The sequence below is a fragment of the Amblyraja radiata genome, chromosome 32 (genome assembly GCF_010909765.2).
Source record: "Amblyraja radiata isolate CabotCenter1 chromosome 32, sAmbRad1.1.pri, whole genome shotgun sequence".
Classification (NCBI taxonomy): Eukaryota; Metazoa; Chordata; class Chondrichthyes; order Rajiformes; family Rajidae; genus Amblyraja; species Amblyraja radiata.
In genome coordinates this window covers 11,824,809-11,845,957 of record NC_045987.1, presented here as the reverse complement: position 1 = coordinate 11,845,957, position 21,149 = coordinate 11,824,809, and the positions used below count along the sequence as shown (strand labels likewise).

The following is a 21,149-nucleotide window of genomic DNA, read 5'->3' as shown; positions in this document are numbered from 1 at the left end:
AGTAGGGGAATCGAGGACCAGAGGACATAAGTTCAAGGTGAAGGGGAAAAGATTTAATGGGAATCTGAGGGATAACTTTTTCACACAAAGGGTGGTGGGTGCATGGAACAAGCTGCTAGAGGAGATAGTTGAGGTAGGGACTTTACCAACATTTAAGAAACAGACAGGTACATGGATAGGACAGGTTTGGAGGGATATGGACCAAGTGCAGGCAGGTGGGATGAGTGTAGCTGGGACATGTTGGGCGGTTTGGGCAAGTTGGGCGAAGGGCATGTTTACATCCTGTATCATTCTACGACTCTAGGACTCTAGGTAGACGTATTCTCTACGTGGTTACACTCATTACTTCTCTTTCTCACTCTGCCGTCCACAGCAATTGACAAACCACATCCGGGACACGCTGCCTGCCCTTCGCAACAAGCTGCAGAGCCAGCTGCTGTCCATTGAGAAGGAGGTGGACGAGTACAAGAACTTCCGGCCTGATGATCCTTCCAGGAAAACCAAAGCTTTGCTGCAGTAAGTACCACGCGCGCAATGCCAGCATCATGGATCCACTCGCCCAACCTCTACTACATCCTTATTCGTCTTTAGACAACCCCGTGCTCAAATCCTTCCGTGGTCCCACCAATCCCTATTCAGCCATCCAACCTAACAGAAACTCTGCGATCCTCTGACTCTGACCTCGTACATCAGACACACTTTCAGGTTGATCAAGGATGGGTTTTTCATTAGATTCTCAGTCCCGGAGCTTTCCATCTCTCCTCTTCCTCGAACTTTAAACTTACTTCACTAACGAATCTTTTAATTACCTTTCCCAGCATTTTCTCATATGCCTCATGTACTGTACTTTGACCCACACCATGCTCTTCTGCATCTGTGTACGGTCACTTTGTGACTCTACAGTTCGGAAGAGTCGTTTGGTTCGTCTCAGCTTCTCAACAATGGAACATCTGGGCAGGTCTTCTATTTACACCTCAACTTGCCAATAGCCTGTTAATAGACCCTTTATTCTGCTCAATGGTTTCCTGTCACTACATGTAAAGTCACTACAGCTCTGTCAATCTCGGGGGAATATTTTCCTGGATTAATGGCATGGTCCAAGGGCAAGTTGCTTTGTGAACATAGAACAGCACAGCAACAGGCCTTTCACCGCACGATATCCATGACGAACATGATGCCAAACTAAACTAATCCCTCCAACCTGCACATCATCCATATCTTTCCATTCCCTGCACACCCATGTGCGTGTGTGTAAAAGCCTTTTAAATGCCCCTGTTGTATCTGCCTCCACAATCACCTCTGGCAGCGTGTACTAGGCACCCACCACTCACTGTGTGTATGGAAAAAAATAGCCCTTCATGACTACTTTGAAATTCCTCCCTCTGACCTTAACGCTGTGGCCTCTAGTCTTTGACATTACCAACATGGCAAGGGTTTCTGCACAATTGTAGGTCTGGGAAGGCTAGGTTCCTGCTTCAAAGAGACAGCTTTGCCCACAATTGCTATGCATCAACTCTTGTAATGGTCAGAGACTGAAGGTCGGTCTGATCGAGGCGTTTCATTTGTTAGCCGATTCAAAAAGGTGATTGTGATGAAGGTATTTCCTCCTATGGTGTTAATCAAGAACAAGGGCAAGTGATCTTATAAAGGATTAGAACTTGGCTTCTTCTGAGGGAAATGGACAAGCATCTCCTCGTGCATCTGGGCCTCTCACAAGACTGTAGAACCCGTCACCTTCATAGGTGTAATCAATAAATCCTCAGAAAGTGCTGATGAATTGGCTCAAGTGATGGAGCACTCAGATAACGGGCAAGAGTTAGAGGGGATTGATGCATGTCATTCTGGGTGGCTGGGTGATGCAGCTGATCGAGTTGCTGTCGCACAGCGCCAGAGACCAGAGTTCACTCCTGACCATGGGTGTTGTCTATGTGGACTTTACATGTTCTCCCTGTGACCATGTGGGCTTTGTCAGGGTGCTTTGGTACCTTCCCACGATCCAAAGACGTGTGGGTTTGTAGGTCAATTGGCCTCTGTAAATTGACCCTATTGTGCAGGGAGTGGATGCAAAAATGGGATAACATAGAACTAGTGTGAACGGGTGATCGATGGTCAACGTGGACTCTGTAGGGCAAAGGGATTGTTTCCATGCTATGTCTTTCAATCATTCGATTAGCCAAATGTTTCTCAAAGGCTGTAATTGGAGCAGAGCAAGGATCTAAAGACAGATAATGGCCTCCTCCTCTTTAACTGTATTACATAAAACTTCTTGTTCTTTGACAGGATGGTCCAGCAATTTGCTGTGGATTTTGAGAAACGCATTGAAGGATCGGGGGATCAGATTGACACCTACGAGCTGTCGGGCGGAGCGAGAATAAACCGAATCTTCCACGAGAGGTTCCCCTTTGAGCTTGTCAAGGTAATGAAAGGCTTCAGCAAATCACGGATGTGCTGGAGAAAGTTGGCGGCTCATCTGTGGAGGGAATGGACACATACCATCTAAAGAAGGGCGGACACGGTGGCGTAGCGGTAGAGTTGCTGCCTTGCAGCGAATGCAGCGCCAGAGACCCGGGTTCGATCCCGACTGCGGGTGCTGTCTGTACGGAGTTTGTACGTTCTCCCCGTATCCTGCGTGGGTTTTCTCCGAGATCTTCGGTTTCCTCCCACACTCCAAAGATGTATAGGTTTGTAAGTTAATTGGCTTGGTAAATATAAAAAAGATCCTTCATAGGATAGTGTGGGGATCGCTGGTCGGCACGGACCCAGTGGGCCGTAGGGCCTGTTTCCGTGCTGTATCTCTAAACTAAACTAAAGTGTCTCGACCCGAGATGTCACCTGTCCATTCCCTCCACAGACGACCCGCCATAAACCCTGGTCAGCATGGATGAGTCGGGTCGAAGGGCATGTTTCCGTGCTGTATTATTCTATGACTCTGAGACATCAGATAAAGTTAGTGTGGGGACAGTGTGCCCCGGTCATTCAACTCCACAGCTACCTCTGAGAGTACTGGTCCTTGGACGTGTAGATAGGTGGGACAGGTTTGGAGGGAGATGGGTCAACAACAGGCAAGTGGGACTAGTTTAAATGGGGCACCTTGGTCGGCAAGGACAAGTTGGGCAGAAGGGCCCTTTTCCGTGCTGTATGAACAAGTAATTGGTGGACATTTTCCTATAATTCTTTACCCGCGAGCTACATTCCCACCAGTGACAAGCATAGAAATCGATATGTTTCCGCTCATCATAAATCATCCAGCACTCTCACCTCGGAAGACCATCTACCATGGATCCATGCATGTCAAGGTCTGGTTGAACTCAACTATATTTGAGTTCATTATGGATCCTGTTGTGTCTGCATTATTAACTACCATCTCTCTGGCTGCTTTGCAATCATCGCTGTCCTTTGGAGACTGGGAGCAAACTGCTATATCAGGTTTCTCCAGCTCATTATGGGCTACATAACCAATCGGGCTATCTGGTCATCAAGTGATACAGCACAGAAACAGGCCGCTCAGCCCAATGCAACTGTGATGCTCCATCTAAGCTCGAAACAAGGAACTGCAGGTGCTAGTTAATACACAAAGTGCTGGAGTAACTCAGCAGGTCAGGCCGCATCTCTGGATGGGTGACATTTCGGGTCGAGACCCTTCTTCAGACTGAGGTTTTGGGTCAAGACCCTTCGTCAGACTGGAGAAGGCCCTTCAGACTGGAGACTGAAGAAGGGTCTCGACCCAAAACGTCACCTATCCATGTTCTCCAGAGATGCTGCCTGACCCGCAGAGTTAACCCAGTGTGGAAAAAAGTGCCCATCGGGTTTATATTTTTTCTTTCCCCTCTCACCTTAAAACTATGCCTTCTGGTTCTCGATTCTCCCACCCTGGGGGAAAATGCATTTACTTTATTTATTCCCCTCATGATTTTATGCACTCGATACAAATCACCCCTCATCCTCCTCGAAAAAAACTCCTGGGAGACACAATGAACTGTAAAGGCTGAAATCTTAAGCAAAATACAAAGTGCGAGAGGTTCTCTGGATTAGACGACATCTGAGAAGAGAAGGGATAGGTGACATTTCAGGTTGGGACCCATCTTCAGACAGAAAAGGCATAGCCTTTTCAACTCATCCCCACAGCTCAGGCAACATACTTGTAAATTGTCTCTGTACTCTTTCAAGCTGAATGGCATCTTTCCTGTAACAGAGTGGCCTAAAATGAATTCTACTCATTTGGTACTTTTAACCCATGATTATATTTTTGGTCTGAAGAAGGCTTCCGGCCCGAAACGTTGCCTATTTCCTTCGCTCCATAGATGCTGCTGCACCTGCTGAGTTTCTCCAGCACTTTTGTCTACCTTCGATTTTCCAGCATCTGCGGTTCCTTCTTAAACATTATATTTTTGGTTCAATTACTCTAATTAAGCTTGATCTAGTTGTGTCACAGTCGCCAGTATCTCTACACTGGCCCCTTCAATAAACACAATGCTTTAACAAAAGCATTGTCTGACCTTTTTCTCCCACTGCCCAAGTGTGCAGAAGCAAGGAACAGCTATCCATATCTGGGAACAGCTCTGCTCTAGAAGTGGGTGTTGATCAATGAGTAAAATTCCTAGGGATTCTGAGCTGTTCGCTCCCTGACTGTCACCTGGTTCAATGCCAAAGGGTAAGATTGCAGCTCTGGTTGGAGACTGGATGTTGTCCTTTGTATGGGCTGGTCTGTTAAACGCATCTGTGTTATTCTTTGTGACAGATGGAATTTGACGAGAAGGAGCTGCGACGAGAGATTAGTTACGCCATCAAGAACATCCACGGAATCAGGCATGTATCTGCAAAACCTTGAGACTGTCGTCTATTAACTTTTAACCATGTCCGATTATTTATTTGTATCACTCTTTCCTTTCTCTTAGCCAAGGTGCTTATCCCCGAAACTAGGGGGAAAGGGATATTGACCTTGGATCTCTTCCTAGTCTAGCGTTAGATTGACTATGTTAGTTGACTGAGGATTAAAAGGGTCCAGGTCTTTTGTTGAAACTCCTGGTTTGGTACCAGTACTGTGGACTCTTCCTAACCATGTCCTATTGTGATGGATTCACCTTCCTAATTGTCTGCCACTGCTGTAGATGAGAATGACGGAGGAAATCTTCCACTGATTCCTCTCCAATTTCATGTATTTTTCCAGTACCTATTTATTGGAGAATTGTTCATCAGCTTTATAAGATGACTAGACTTGGATTAAAACCATGTGAGGACATCACAAAGCCCCTGAATTGAACGATGACCTAGAGTACACTAAGGAGGGGAAAGGACCAGGGCGACTGGGGAGGGATATTGAAAGAAATGGGTTTGCACTGGGATGGGGTTGCACAGGAAAGAGAAAGGGGATGGGGGGAGATTACTTAAAAGAGGAGAATTTGGTGTACATACCTTTGCAAATTGAGCTGTGCAAGTGCAATAAAAGGTGCTTTACCTCATATTTTAGACTTACCTGAAAGATCAAAATATTTTTTTCCTGTTGGACTCGTATATTAGGCAATGTAGGTTCAGATGAAGATGTAACACTAGATGGACCGAGTGGCCTCTCTCTCTGGGCAACTGCGGCTGCTAGAGCTTGATGCTCCATCTAGTGGCAATAATGTGAAGCTACAATTGACAGGGGAGACCTTTTGAGGTGTAACATGGAGGTGTGACAGAATAATGACGTCCTTATGAGATACTGCAAAAGCAATTCTAATTTAATGCATTGTATTTTTGAGTAAAACAGGGGAGTGTGTTGTGTGTTGTGCGGGTGCCCTCGCTGATGGGTACCCAGCTCCCTAGCATCCCCATTCCACTTGAGATGATGCACTGCATTGAAAAAGTCCCTGCAGGCAGGCAGCCATTTCAGAAATGATCAGCAATTCTGCCTCATCAGCTTCAGCACCACAGCCGCCCACAGCCCACAGCTGGAGGCTGAATTCTGCTCCATAAATAATCTTCTTCAAATTAAAAATTACTTTTTAAAAATTTAATAAATTTGAATAGAAAAACTGAAGAAATCACTTTTGCCAAGCGGTGCGCCTGCATGCATCTGCAGCTCCCAGAAGCTCTTGCGACTTCCTGGGCAGTTCATCCTTTTAAAAACACCTCCTGTAGTAAGCTGCTCAAATCCAGGCAGCAGCTTCTATTCTCCGAGGTGGGATCCAGCATGCTATTGTGAAGAAACTCTTCCCCGATCACCGGGCTAGGACTGGGAGTCTTTGTGGGGAAAATGCTGCTTTGGACCCCTTGCCCTTCAACACTATTTTGATTAAAAGATACAGCATGGAAACAGGCCCTTCAGCCCACTGAGTCCACGCCGACCATCGATCATCCATTCACACTAGTGCCCCTCTGCTTCCTTTTATCACTTCTTCCCCCTCTCTGCTACCTTCCTCTCTCTAACTGTTCCTTGGTCTATCCCACTCCTCTGCCTCACTGTCTCTGTCTGTTCACCTCTTGCCCTGATTCTCCACTTGATTTATGTATACTCCCTCTTCCCCCCTCTTCCCCCCTCTTCCCCCTCTTCCCCCTCTTCCCCCCTCTTCCCCCCCTCTTCCCCCCCTCTTCCCCCCTCTTCCCCCCCCCCCCCCCCCCCCGCTTTCCCCCCCACTTTCCCCCCCCCTTTCCCCCCACTTTCCCCCCCACTTTCCCCCCCTCTTTCCCCCCCTCTTTCCCCCCCCTCTTCCCCCCCTCTTTCCCCCCCTCTTTCCCCCCCTCTTTCCCCCCCTCTTTCCCCCCCTCTTTCCCCCCCTCTTTCCCCCCCTCTTTCTCCCCCCTCTTTCTCCCCCCTCTTTCTCCCCCCTCTTTTCCCCCCTCTTTTCCCCCCTCTTTTCCCCCCTCTTTTCCCCCCTCTTTTCCCCCCTCTTCCCCCCCCCCTCTTTTCCCCCCTCTTTCCCCCCCCCTCTTCCCCCCCCTCTTTCTCCCCCCCTCTTTCCCCCCCCTCTTTCCCCCCCTCTTTCCCCCCCTCTTTCCCCCCCTCTTTCCCCCCTCTTTCCCCCCTCTTTCCCCCCTCTTTCTTTTCCCCCCCTCTTTTTCCCCCCCTCCTTTTCCCCCCTCTTTCCCCCCCTCTTTTCCCCCCTCTTTCCCCCCCCCTCTTCCCCCCCCCCTCTTTCTTCCCCCCTCTTTCCTCCCCCCCCTCTTTCCTTTCCCCCCCCCCTCTTTCTTCCCCCCCCTCTTTCCCCCCCTCTTTCCCCCCTCTTCCCCCCCCTCTTTTTCCCCCCCCTCTTTCCCCCCCCCCCTCTTTCCCCCCCCCTCTTTCCCTCCCCCCTCTTTCCCTCCCCCTCCCTCTTTCCCCCCCTCTTTTCCCCCCTCTCCTCCCCCCTCTTTTCCCCCCTTCCCCGCCTCTTCTTTTCTTCCCCCCCCCCTCTTTTTCCCCCCCCCCTCTTTTCCCTTCCCCCCCTCTTTTCCCCCCTCTTTTCCCCCCCTCTTTCCCCCTGGTCCCTCTTCCCCCCCCTCTTTCCCCCCCTCGGTTACCCCCCTCTGCCCCCCTCTGTCTCCCCCCCTCTTTCCCCCCTCTTTCCCCCCCTCTTTGCCCCCCCTCTTCCTCCCCCTCTTTCCCTCCCCTCTTTTCCCTCCCCTCTTCCCCCCCCTCTTTTCCCCCCTCTTCCCCCCCCGCTTTTCCCCCCCCTCTTTTCCCCCTCTTTTCCGCCTCTCTTTCCCCCCCCTCTTTTCCCCCCCTCTTTTCCCCCCCTCTTTTCCCCCCTCTTTTCCCCCCTCTTTTCCCCCCTCTTTTCCCCCCTCTTTCCCCCCCTCTTTCCCCCCCCTCTTTCCCCCCCCTCTTCCCCCCCCCTCTTTCCCCCCCCTCTTTCCCCCCCTCTTTCCCCCTCCCTCTATTATCTTTCTCTAATCTCTCTCCCACCCATCTCTTTGCCTCCTTCTGTCTTTCATTCCCTACCCCTCTCCATCTTTCTCTCCTACCATACACGTACCTCTCACCTCTATTTTGACCACCCTCCCATCTATTGACTTTGCTCCCACGACCACAATGTGATTTCCCCAGTCTGCTCACTGAACATTAGCTCAATTGCTTGACCTTGAACAGAGTTGACAGAATAATTTTCTCTTTGCTTTACCTCATTGCAGTCAAGGCAGGCAAAACATTCTGCGCCCTGGAGTTTACTTGTGACTTCCCTGCGAGCAGAAGACTTTTCTATATAAAGTCTCTCAATTTACAAGTGTGAGTTTCCCATCATGAATATTGGAAACCAGTCTTGGAGCCTTCATTCCAAGCTCAAGAGTAGAGCACCAGGCCAAGGCTTGGAAATATTCCCAAATTAAAATCATTCCGTTCCTTTTGTTGATTTCTACCGTACATCAGTGGCAGGCTGACCAAAGTGGAACAGCTCTCCATTGTCAAGTACAGTAGGGGAGTAGGACTTTCACAAGGGGTAGATCAATCAGTTGGCAAAGCTTTATCCCCAAGACAGAAACCGAAGCGAGTGATCCAACCAAGACCAGAGATCGCAGATGATGCAGCAAAGGCCAGAGCTCGCAGCTGATGGAAACCTGAATTAAAATGCTCGGCAGATCAGGCTGAAGTGATCTCACCTCTGCCCGTTGCTCGGAGAATCTGCAGTCAGCGATTTCAAAACAAGATATATTTCTGCAGGAATAGGGGAATTACTGAGGATATTTTCGTCACTGTTAGTTTAGTACAAAACTGGAAAATAATCTTGCATTTTTTAACAAAATGTGGACACATGCCACTTTTAAATGGAATGTCTTCAAGAGAAATCAAAGGAAGCTAGTTTATCTTGAAAGGTTTGTTTAATTTTTTTAAATAACTCCTCGAATTGGATTTCAATGTCTACATACAATTTGAATGGTCTTAATATTACAAATGCTTCATTATTGTGTCTCTGACCAATGTTGCACGATGGGTTCCATCAACTTGATTTCTTTTTGGGTTTAGGTTCATTAATGCCACGTGTACTGAGGTACAGTGAAAAGCTCTTGTATGTGTGCTATCAAATCAAGTTAGATAACACAATACATAAATACAAGCCAAGCATACAGGTACAACAGGTAGAGCGTGCAGAATATTCGTGTAGTTCTCAGCATTGTGGTGTTACAGTTCTAATGCCCACATTGAGGTAAGGTTGGAGAATCACGACTGTACCCTAGCTTATGGAAGGACCGTTCAGAAGTTTGATAACACTGGGGAAGAAGCTGAGGGTAGCTACATGAAACTCTGGTGCTTAAGGTAGGACAACCGACACACACCTCTCACTATATTAATTTTAATTGGATGTATCCAGTATACAGACTGGAAGCTACAACTGCCAAGAAGAAAACTTACCTGTGAAACAAGAATATTCAATCTGAGAAGATTTATAAAGAAATCATTTATAGTTTTTATTTAACTTGTTGAAGACAGCGTTTCACTGAGAGGTTGGCAGGTTGGTCTTTCAGCTGTTTCAATCCATCCCAGCGTGAACAGAGTGCCTGAGGAAATCGGCAGGTTGGGCACCATCCGTGGAGGCTATGGACAGAAGACTGAAGGCTCAGTTGCCATGCTGGCTGAATTGAGTTTAGGATCAGCTCATGCCAATCCCAAGAGGCTGTGGATAGATACCCTAGAATAATGTACACAAAATAAGTGAGCTATGATAGCTAACAGAAGGAAGTGCTCAGTTTATTTAAAATAAATATTTCTTAGGTATAATTTTTTTTGTCAAGGAATCTCAAAATCTGTTTGCGTTTGTGCTAATGCCTTGTTTAACAATCATCGTCAAAGGTATCTGCTCTGAAAGTTATTAGATTCCTGACATTGGTATATCCTCAACTCAATGTGCCAGCAAGCTAGAGAGAGATGGAGACTCATAGGGGGGTGACAGGTCTAGAGAATTGTTGTCCAAATCGGTCTCTTTATTTTCTAACGCTGTCTTTTTATTCCGGTTAGCGTTAAACATGTTTGATGTTCAATACTTTGCCATTCTTTCCTCACTTTGATAGAACTGGGCTTTTCACGCCTGACATGGCATTTGAAACGATTGTGAAAAAGCAGATCTTGAAGATCAAAGAGCCCTGCCTCAAATGTGTGGACATGGTTATCAATGAGTTAATCAGTACGGTTAGGCAGTGTACCAAGAAGGTAATTTGCTATGTCACGGAGTCCTGAAAACCTGCTGCCTGTTCTTGGATCTTCAGAGAGTTGCCTTTGGGATGGCCATTGGGTGTTTGGGCTTAGAAGCCACCGTAACCTGGCTGCAAGCACGAGATACTATTTAGCCAGCATGTTTATTTACAGCACAGGCGTCTCAGTTAATATTCACATCCCTTTTCAGGTGGAATAATAACCTTCAGACAGGCATTTTAACACAAAGGATAACGTTAATACTGACTGCTTTAAAATGGAGCTGGAAACAACCATGGGATGCGGTTGTATGAGTTCAATGCTTTCCTAACTTGTCCCTTTGACTGCTTTCTTTTTCATTAATAATTTCTAAGCATCTGTGACCCAAGAAAACATTCCAAATTACTTGAGGGGAGTGTGGATGCACAAAAATTGACACCGAGCCAACAGGGTTTGGTTTACAAGGAGGGGGAGGATGGGGGGGGGTGGGGGTCGTAAGGATGGGTTTAGGGAGGGACTGGCTGAGGTAGATGATAGGACATCTATCAGTGGTGGAACCAAGGGAATCTAGGACTTGATGGAAGAATGCAGAGTTCCTGAGCACGGTGGAAGGGGCAAACTGAAAGAGAGATTATGTTGAGGTGCAAATCTAAGTTATCAACACACATGTTAAGAAACCTTAATTTACTTCACAAGATTGTCAATAGTTCTTAATTATTTTCCAGAGTAGTGCCAGCCCGCCATGTTACAGCCACTAAGCCCAAGCACCTGTAAACAGCTGTTTATTTCCCCCCCTCCTGTATCAGCTGGGAATGATGTGGTGTGCCTTTCATGATGTGACTGCAGCAAGGCAGGGGAACAAAAGTGGGGACAGTACAAGCCGAAATCAGGCCTCAAATTAGAAACGAGCAACTCTGGAAGGCCCTGACCCTGGACAGGGGAACAGGCTAGGCTGTGGAAGCATGGCTTGAGTTCTGATCGTGACTAAAATCTTTGAAGTGAATGCCTTGCCCATCATGAGGCACTGAAATCAAAAGGGAGAAAAAGACTGGGAGGGAGAGAGAAGGCCTATAGGCGCTCGAATTATTTCAGAATTCAGGTTGAAAACCAGGCTCGCTGATGGGATAGACTTTTAGTTACTGAGCCAAAAGCCTTGGTTCTCAGCTGATGCGAACGTTGGACTTGAGATGGCTCGTCGCTGCCCCTGTAAGTGTGGTGGTCTCCTGGTATTCGCAAGGGGAGATGAGCACGGGCTTCAGACAAACAAGTATTCAACAGTCAGCCACATCCCGTACCATTGGAGAACTCCAGCAAGGTTTGCAAGGCTGGTCTCTATTCGCACAGTCAGACAGTCAACGATTCTCACTGTCCTCCAACTGGAATCATGCTGTGGTGTGCACAGTGAGGCCAGACCCCAGTTTTCAACAAGTTTCTACTCCCCCCCCCCCCCCCCCCACCCCCACTCCCTGCCACCATCTTCACCTCAACTCACCTCACCTCCTTGACTCTGTTGAGATCAGCTTACTCTTTATTGCTTTGGAGAAACAAAGGCACAAAGATTCCCCTTTTTGAAGAGCACGGAATTCACATTGTTAAGTTATGGGTGAAAATTTAATGGAGTTTGGCTGAGTATAATAACTAAGGGATGGGAGAACTGATCAAAGAAGATTGTTCACCTCTGCCTGTTTTAACCCTGTGACACCAGGAAAAGTTGATAATCACCTTCTTCAATTTATTAAGTGGAACGGAAAGAAATCGAACAACACGCTCCTCACCTGTATCTACCTATCACTTGCCAGGCTTTGTCCAGCCCCCAATATCTATCCCCCCTCCCACGCCAATCAGTTGACCCAAAACATCTTCTGTCCACCCCTTCTCAGATGCTGCCAGACCCACTGAGTTCCTCCAGCACTTCTGTGCTTTGCCCCCACCCCAAAGGCATTCTCACTCCTCCAACACCGAAACTTCCTTCGTTCCCATAGCCTTTTGAGAGTTGATATTCAATCTGCTCTCGCCCCATCCCTACCCCAGCACATCTGCCTTGCCATTTTTTATGTTTGAAGCCTCTTCCTCATCGCTGCTGTGTTTTTTTTTTCTCGCAACAATCTATTTTGTGCTCCCTCTTGTCCCTCTGTTGAAACCCTTTGTCATTCTGAGCATCACCTTTCCTTTGAACGCTTTGAGTAATTCCGGGAGAACCTCTTATACGAGTCGTTTCCTCAAACACAAGGACATCATTGACCCCAAGTGAATAAGGAGACCTGTGTGGCATCTTTACTTGGTGAAGCTCCCGTGTTCCTTGGGTAGGGCTACATCAGAGTAGGGAAGAAGATAAGGTTTTTCAGGTTAAATGGGAAGCCAGTATTTTGGAAGCTTTTGGTTTAGTGTCGCAGTGGTGCTGGTTTACATTAGTGCGACCGTCACCGTTCCCATCGGAAACCAGCATCACTGCATCGCTGATGTTCTCAATGATGATGAATGAATGAATGAATGAATGGTTTCAGAACCAACAGAGCAAGGATGGACCACAACCCCTTACTTATTTCACTGTTCATTGAGATTATGCAATCTCACACAAGTGAGTTTTTGGAGTTTTTACACCACGGAAACAGTCCCTTTAGCTCAGTAAGTCTGTAGCGACCATCAACGATCCATTCACATTACACTAATTCCATTTTTTATTCTCATCAGCTGCCCCCAGATTCTACCACTCGATCTTTTATGGTGCAATACTGGGACAATATATGGTGGTCAATTAACGTATTAATCTGCTTATCTTTGGGGTCATATGATCATGAGTGATAGGAGCAGAATTAGGCCATTCGGCCCATCAAGTCTACTCAGCCATTCAATCATGGCTGATCCATCTCTCCCTCCTAACCCCATTCTCCTGCCTTCTCCCTGTAACCTCTGACACCCGTTCTAATCTAGAATCTAGTTATCTCTGCCTTTATCCACAGACTTTGCCTCCACAGTCTTCTGTGTGCCAAAGGATTCCACAGATTCACCACCCTCTGACTAAAGAAGGGATGTGGGAGGAAACCCATGTAGGCACAGGGAGAACTTGCAAACTCCATTAGGAGTTGAAGCCAGGTCTCTGGAGCTGTGAGGCAACAACCCTATTAGCTGTACCACTGTGTCACGTCAGTCTTCCAGTCTTCCATATATCTCCCCAGGCCAGGGAAAAGTCTGTCAGCATTTATCTTTCCTTGGTCTGCAATAATTGTGGATGTTTTGCTGAGATTATCTGTCCGTCTTCTAAATATCAGCTTTGATGTTTGCTAAAGTTGAGAGGTAGCTACGTGTAATTTAGGAGTCTTGATGAACAACGAATATGAATAAGATCCAATATAATCGTAGATAATGGAGACACAAGGAACTGCAGATGCTGGAATCTTGAGCAAAACGCAAAGTGCTGGAGGAACTCAGCGGGTCAGGCAGCATCTTCAGAAGAAAGGCCCTGACTCGAAACTTGCCCATTCCCTCCACTGAGGCTGCCCGACGCGCTGAGTTCCTCCAGCACTCTGCTTGTTGTAGATACAAGGAGACCGCTTCTCTTGCTGGAGAATATTCTGCAACAGTATATATATATATCTAGCACCTTTGACATGGTTTACCATTCCACAAAGCTCTGCAGAACCATTGCTAAACAAGATCTGATGCAGGACTGTGTGAAAGCTGAAGTTTGGGTCAGATGAGCAAAAGCCTGGTCCAAGATGGGTTTTAAGACGATCATGTAAAAAGAAGAAATAGGAGCCAGAGTTGCCCATATCTTCTGCTGCACCGATCAGTAACATTATAATTGATCTGATATTGGTCTCTGCTCCATTTAGTTTTGTTTAGAGATACAGCGCAGAAACAGGCCGTTCGGCCCACCGGGTCCGTGCCGACCAGCGATCCCCGCACATTAACACCATCCTACACCCACTAGGGACAATTTTTTACATTTACCAAGCCAAGTACAAACCTGTACGTCTTTGGAATGTGGGCGGAAACCGAAGATCTGGGAGAAAACCCACGCAGGTCACGGGGAGAACGTACAATCTCCGTACAGACAGCACCCGTCGTCGGGATCAAACCCGGGTCTCCGGCGCTGCATTCGCTGTAAGGCAGCAACTCTGCCGCTGTGACCATTGATTATAGGCGTCACCTATTTGTGTGACTTCTATAATCAACACCTCATATTGTGTTTGGGTAGCTTACAACCCAACAGTATGAACATTGAATTCTCCACATTTAGGTAACAACTTGAACCCCCCCCCCTTCCCCTTTTCCCCCTCTCTCCCCTGCGCCCCACCCTGATGCGCACCAATTTCTCCCACAAACCCACCTCCTTTTCCTAACTCGCTCACTCTTCCACCAATATCCCTTCCTCTGGCTTCACATTTCATGCTTCTTCTCCCCTAATCTCACAGCCTTTTGTGTTCATTTCATTCTTGTCCTTTGTCCAAACACCTGCCAATCAAACCCCCCATCCCCCCCCCCCTCACCTGTATCCACCTATCACTTGTCCCCACCTCCAGTTAATTTGAAGAAGGGTCCCAACCCAAAATGCTGCCTATCCATGTCCTCCACAGACGCTGCCTGACCTGCTGAGTTACTCCAGCACTTTGTGATTTTTTTTTTTAAACCCCTATAATCCTTTACTCACCCCTAGACCAAACAATGGATATATTAACCAACTCTATCTTTACTGCAGTCTGGGGTAGAGAATTGCACAGTCATACCCCCCCCCCCCCCCCCCCACTGAGAGAAAAGCTCTTCTTCATGTCATTAAATAGGCGATCCCTTTAGTCTGAATCCAGCCCTCCTGGTTCTAGATAGCCCCAAGAGGTGAGAAATCCTCTCAACGTCCACAGTGTCAAATTTCTAAACTCTAATAAAGTGTCGACCTAACCTGCTCAATCTAGGACAGCACCTTCATTCCAGGAGTCAGCTCAGAGTGAGGTTTCAGATACAAATTCCAAAATGGAGATTTGACAGAATTTGACATTTAGGTGCTATTGATTTGAGTTTATGAGGACGTTAGCGTAGTCTTGCCGACCTGCCAATACTACAGTGCAGGTGGGAGAATCACTGTTCACCTCATCTAGGGAAAGCTGCCTTTGTAATGTTAGAAGAAAGAGGGCAAGCTAAGACTGTGAACACTGGGAACAGCTTCACCATCCATTGACCCATCTGTGGAGCTGACTAGGAATTACTCACTATCGAGGGCTCAGAACTAATCTAATCAATTTAGGTTTATTATTGTCACATTTACAGTGAAAAGCAATGTTTTGCATGCTATCCAAACAGACCTGATATATCATACATAAATGCAATCAAGTCAAATTTAAGTACTGTAGATAGAGCAAAGGGAAAAATACGAGTGCAGGATTGGAGCGCACCAGTTCCAGAGACACAGTCCAGTGTTTACAGTGAGGGAGAAGTGAATTGGGCAGTACCCTAGCTTATAGAAGCCTGATAACAGAGGGAAGAAGCTGTTCCTGAGCCTGGTGGTGAGTGCTTTCAATTATCGGTATCTTCTGCTGGACGGGAGCAGGGAGAAGAAGGAATGACCAGGGTGGGACAGGTTTTTGAAGTTGTCAAGGGACAGGGATTTGATCACAAACCTGGGACTATGCCTTTTTTGGGGTTTTTTGCAGCAAAAATCCACTAACTAGTTCTCAAACTGACTTTACTCAACTTTCAAAATCCAAAACAAACAGTTCACACAGCTTTGAGAAAGATGCCTTGCGTTGTTTGGCATGACCCAGTGGAGCCGAGGGCCCTTTGTATCTGTTCAATACTCAGTATAAAAAATACTTGTTTGTCAGCTGGAACCTGCACTCTCTCTCCTCCAACAACCCCCCCTCCTCCTTTCCCCCCACACCACCCCATCCTCACCCCCCAGTATGAAAGCCTTAAAGGTAACCAAGGTCTTACTCTTCCTTTTGCTTTATGTCCCTTCCCATGTTTTCACCCCCTCACCCTGCTACTCCCCACCTTCTCCCCTCCCATCCCCTCCCACCTCCCCCCCCCCCCCCTCCCCCCCACCTCCTTGTCGTCATTTTCCTCCCACGATGCAATGCAGAACTGGGCTCTTCACCCCTGACCTTGCATTTGAGGCTATAGTGAAAAAGCAGATCCTAAAGCTGAAGGAACCAAGTTTGAAGTGCGTAGATATGGTGGTGAGCGAACTCACTGGCACCATCAGAAAGTGTACTGAAAAGGTAAAAGGTCACACCCTTTCTTTGAACCCTGCCTTTGCTACATAATTTGTTTAACCCAAAATTTAAACCAGTGCCTTTTCCATTCTAAGGCAATGCTGACTAAGATATTTGTACAGCACGAGTTTCCACGTTCAGTTTGCTGCTCAGTAGAACAACATTAGAACCCGGATTGTCTTTGGGATAGGGGTGTAGCCTGTAGTTAAGTGGACACAACATGAGATGTAATCTCCAGACATTCACTGTTCATGAAGTGTGTAGTTTCCCCAGTTCATTACCACTGTTTCATCTGATGTTAGGTCGCATTTTTGTACCAATTTATTGGAACAAACAGACTGTTAAGACAATGATAGTGTGGACCTGAGTACTTTTGGGAGGATTAGTTTGGAGATACGGCAGGGAAACAGGCCTTTTTGTCGCACAAGTTCCATGTTATCCCACTCCCTACACACTGGGGGCAATATACAGAGGCCAATTGACCTACAAATCCACACATCTTTGGGATGTGGGAGAGAACCGGAGCATCCGGAGTGGTCAGAGGAAGAACGTGTAAGCTCCACACAGACAGCACCCAAGGTCAGGATTGAACCTGTGTGCCTGGCTCTGTGAGGCAGCTGCTCTACCAGCTGAGCCCCTGTGCTGTCAATTGACATCTAATGTCCTTGACTAATGGAAAGTTATTGATTTTTCGCCAAGTTGCTGAAGGCCCCACTTCTAATGCCCGATTTCTAATGGCCAATCTAATGCCCAATTTCATTTTCTAATGCCAAATCACACTTCATAAGAAAGGAGGAAATATTTTCCTGGGTCCCTAAGAACTTTGCTTTACGTTTGGTGGCTGGGATGGTTGTGACAGTGGTCTCGAGCAAGCCCATCCTTGCCAGATCAAGTGGGGGAACTTTGGCCTAGAAAGACACTGTGCAGAAAGTTTGGTTGTTATTGGGAGGATAGCAACCCATAACAACATAGAAGCTGAAAATTATAGGAAGGGTCTTGACCCAAAACGTCACCCATTCCTTTTCTCCAGAGATGCTGTCTAACCTGCTGAGTTACTCCAGCTTTTTGTCTATCTTCAGAACATTCTACCAGGTCAGGTAGCATCTGAGAATGGTGAACAGAATTAACATTGCAGCTCAAAGGCCCTTCATGAATTCTGTTTTGAACCAGATTTTTACAGCTATTTCACATAATAGATTAGGTCGGGGCTCATTTATTTTGAAAGACTTCTCTAGGCGGATGTTGCCAGCACTGGAGGCCCCATTAGAAGAGGTTGGGCAGGCTAGGATTTTATTCTTTTGGAGCACAGGGGGATGAGGGGTGATCTCACAATGGTGTATAAAATCCTGAGGGGAATAGTTATGGTGAATGTAGTCTTTTCCCAATGGTAGGGAAATCAAAAATCGGATGATTTGGGTTTAATGTGAAAGGGGAAAGATTGAATAAGAACTGGAGGGGCAACTTTTTCACACAGTGTGTGGCGGGTATATGGAACGAGCTGTCAGAAGAAGTAGTTGAGGCAGGTACAATAACAACATCCAAAAGACATTTGGACAGGTACACGGATGGGAAAGGTTTAGAGGGGTATGGGCTGAAGGTTGGTAAATGGGACCAGATTAGATGGGGTATCTTGGTTAACATGGACAAGTTGAGCTAAAGGGCCTGTTTCCATGCTGGATGTTTATAAATCTTCAAAATGGTGAAGAGGTTCAATACATTCAGGGAGGATATCTTCACTATGAAGAAATTCAAATCTGGAGTCACAAATACAAAAGGATCAACAAGAGAAGCTTTACTCTTCTCCCTGTTGTCTTTGCCACTTTATGCCATGAGGCTTCTGAACAATGATTCAGATGACTTGGGACAGGATCCTAATAGAATCATAGTGAATCATAGAGTGATACAATGTGGAAACAGGCCCTTCGGCCCAACTTGCCCACACCGCCCAACATGTCCCAGCTACACTAGTCCCACCTGCCTGCGCTTGGTCCATATCCCTCCAAACTTGTCTTATCCACGTAATAGGAGTTTTTCATCATATAACTTTAAATTCTTATTAAATCTTCATCCCACATGGAATGTCAAAAGCCCGACGTCAGCAATAAATTCATAAAACTTGACGATTGTGACATTTGCATTAGATTTTCATTCAGTTTCACAACGTTTTTTAATTTTCCTCAAAGTACAGTGGCGGTTCCCCCTTTGGTTGCTTTGAGGATTCTAGTCACAATCTAAACTTCAACTCCCCCTACCATTACAAATCCGAACTTTCTGTCCTGGGCCTCCTCCATGGCCAGAGTGAGTCCCACCGCAAATTGGAGGAGCAGCACCTCATAATACGCTTGGGTAGCCTACACCCCAGCGGTATGAACATCGACTTCTCCAATTTCAGGTAGTCCTTGCTTCCTCCCTCTTTCCCCTCCCCTTCCCAGCTCTCCCACAGCCCACTGTCTCCACCTCTTCCTTTCTTCTTCCCACCCCCCCATCCCCACATCAGTCTGAAGAAGGGTCATAACCCAAAACATCACCTACTCCTTCGCTCCATAGATGCTGCCTCACCCGCTGAGTTTCTCCAGCATTTTTGTCAGCCCTCATCCAAGTGTGTTTGAGCTCAGTGCTGAGAGTACTCTCCACCATTGATAGAACATAGAACAGTGCAGCACAGGCCCCTTGTCCACAGTGTCTGTGGCAAACATAATGCCCAGTTAAACCAGTCTCCTCTGCCTGCATGTGATCCATATCCCTCCATTCCCTGCATATCCATGCGCTTATCTAAAAGCCTCTTCAATGCCAATATTGTGTGAATAAGACATAGGAGCAGAATTAGGTCATTTGGCCCATCGAGTCTGCTCCGTCATTCAATTATTGCTGATCTATTATTCCCTCTCAACCCCATTGTCCTGTCTCTACCACCACCACCCAGGCAGCACGTTCCATGTTTCACCCCCCCTCCCCACTCCCCCAACCCACACATAACAGAACCTAATAAACCAAAATTTGTCGAAAACAAGTCCTTGAGTCTTTGACATTTCCACCCTGCAAAATAGGTTCTGACTGTCTACCCTATCTACTCCTCTCATAACTTTGTATACTTCTGTCAGTTCTAGATGTTCCAGAGAAAACAATCCAAATTTGTCCAACCTCTCCTGGCAGCTAATATTCTGGTATTCAAGTAGCTTCTGTGAGATGTCAGTTCAGACTGTTGCCCTTTCTACTCTCTGGCTGGAGGGAGAGGCTTGCAAGGCCATAACTTGCCCATAACTGGAAAATAAAAATTCCTTTCAATAATTTAATGGAATCAAACGCAACAATTTTTCTTCCCTTCAAACTCCTTGACCCTTAATTCTCTTCTAATTGCTCATGGTTGAGCCATACATATTTGATTAGCTTACTCAGCACTCTGTTAGTTTTAGCTCTGAAATCTTATTGATGTCGTTCCTTTTTAGTTAGATCGATTAAAATATTTACCAACACGAAAGCAAAAATAGTGAAGAAACTTGAAATCTGAATTGAAATGCTGGATCTACTCAGTAGGTCAGGCAGCATCTGTGGAGAGAAATTCCAGGTTGATGAACTGGGAAAAGTTGGAGGTAAAGAAGTCTTGAGATAAGGAACAAGTGGCTGGAAGTGTTGTACAAGAAGGGAGAGACTAGTAGGGAAGTCAGTGATGGGGGTGCTGGAAGGTTGAACGGTAAACAGTGATTAGACATAAGGAACTGCAAATGATGGTTTACAAAAAAAAGGCACAGTGCTGGATTAACTCAGCGAGTCAGGCAGCATCTCTCGAGAACATGGATAGGTGTTTCAGACTGATTGTAAACAAAGATTGTCATGCAAGGAGAAGGAAGGCGGAATAGGGCCAAGGCTGGGTTTGGAGTAATTGGGCCGATCACTATCTGAAATGACCAAATTAAATCTGGAATAAAATTCCCCTCCCCCACCCTCTTTCTCCCATGACCCATCTAGATTTGCATCAGTCTCTCCCCTCCCTCTCCACCTCCACTTCTGTTCCTTCCTCTGGCTTCACAATTCGCAACTTTTCAACCCTTTTGTCTCATAACTTTATTTTCATCTCTGGCCAACAATATCATGAGAGACCCCTTCCACCCCTGCAACGGACTGTTCCAGCTGCTACGGTCAGGCAAACGCCTCCGTTGCCATACGGTGAGAACGGAGAGGTTGAGAAGGAGTTTCTTCCCAGAGGCCATTCGGACTGTAAACGCCTATCTCACCAGGGACTAACTCTACTGAACGTTTTTCCTTCCATTATTTATTATGTAAAAGAATATGTGTGTTATGATTGTGTTTATAGTTGTTTGGTTGTTTGTCTTTTGCACAAAAGCCCGCGAGCATTGCCACTTTCATTTCACTGCACATCTCGTATGTGTATGTGACAAATAAACTTGACTTGACTTGACTTGACTTGGCCTTTGTCCAACCATGTGCCCTACAACCCAACCCAACCCCTTTCCCCCCCTTCCCTCCCTTCCCTCCCTCCCCTTCCCTCCCTTGCCCCCTCCCTGCCTGTTTTCACCTCTTAGTTGCAAAGCTTTGCCCTGCCCCTCCTCTGTTGTAGCTTTCCTCGCCCCACTCTCTAGAATCATTCTAAGGATGGGTCCCGACCCGAAACGTCATCCAACCCACATGTTCCCAGAGATGCTGCCTGACCTGCTGAGTTACTCCATCACTTTGTTTCTTGGAAGAGTGAGTAAGGCAGCAGAGATTTCATCCCCAGTCTGTAGCTGAAGCATCGGCCCCCTGAGCTGCACGAGAATCACGAGCCCAAATCTCTCGGGTCCAGTTTGTGTCCCATCTCCAACCCACAGAGTGATATTGTGATTACACCGAGTTCAATGCTGGGA

At 46.8% G+C, this 21,149-nt stretch overlaps 1 protein-coding gene across 8 annotated transcripts in view; it reads left to right on the top strand.

The window, feature by feature from the left end:
* dnm1 (dynamin 1) overlaps window positions 1-21,149 on the top strand; it is a 165,174-nt gene that overhangs the window by 53,062 nt on the left and 90,963 nt on the right. For 6 of the 8 annotated variants that reach the window (XM_033048774.1, XM_033048775.1, XM_033048779.1 and 3 more), the window contains exons 7-10: window positions 374-516; window positions 2,281-2,416; window positions 4,739-4,806; window positions 9,961-10,099. In XM_033048774.1, the coding sequence (XP_032904665.1) occupies window positions 374-516; window positions 2,281-2,416; window positions 4,739-4,806; window positions 9,961-10,099 (486 nt within the window). Of the gene's footprint in view, window positions 1-373; window positions 517-2,280; window positions 2,417-4,738; window positions 4,807-9,960; window positions 10,100-16,154; window positions 16,294-21,149 lie in introns of all 8 variants that reach the window. The other 2 variants (XM_033048780.1, XM_033048776.1) reach the window with 1 other exon arrangement.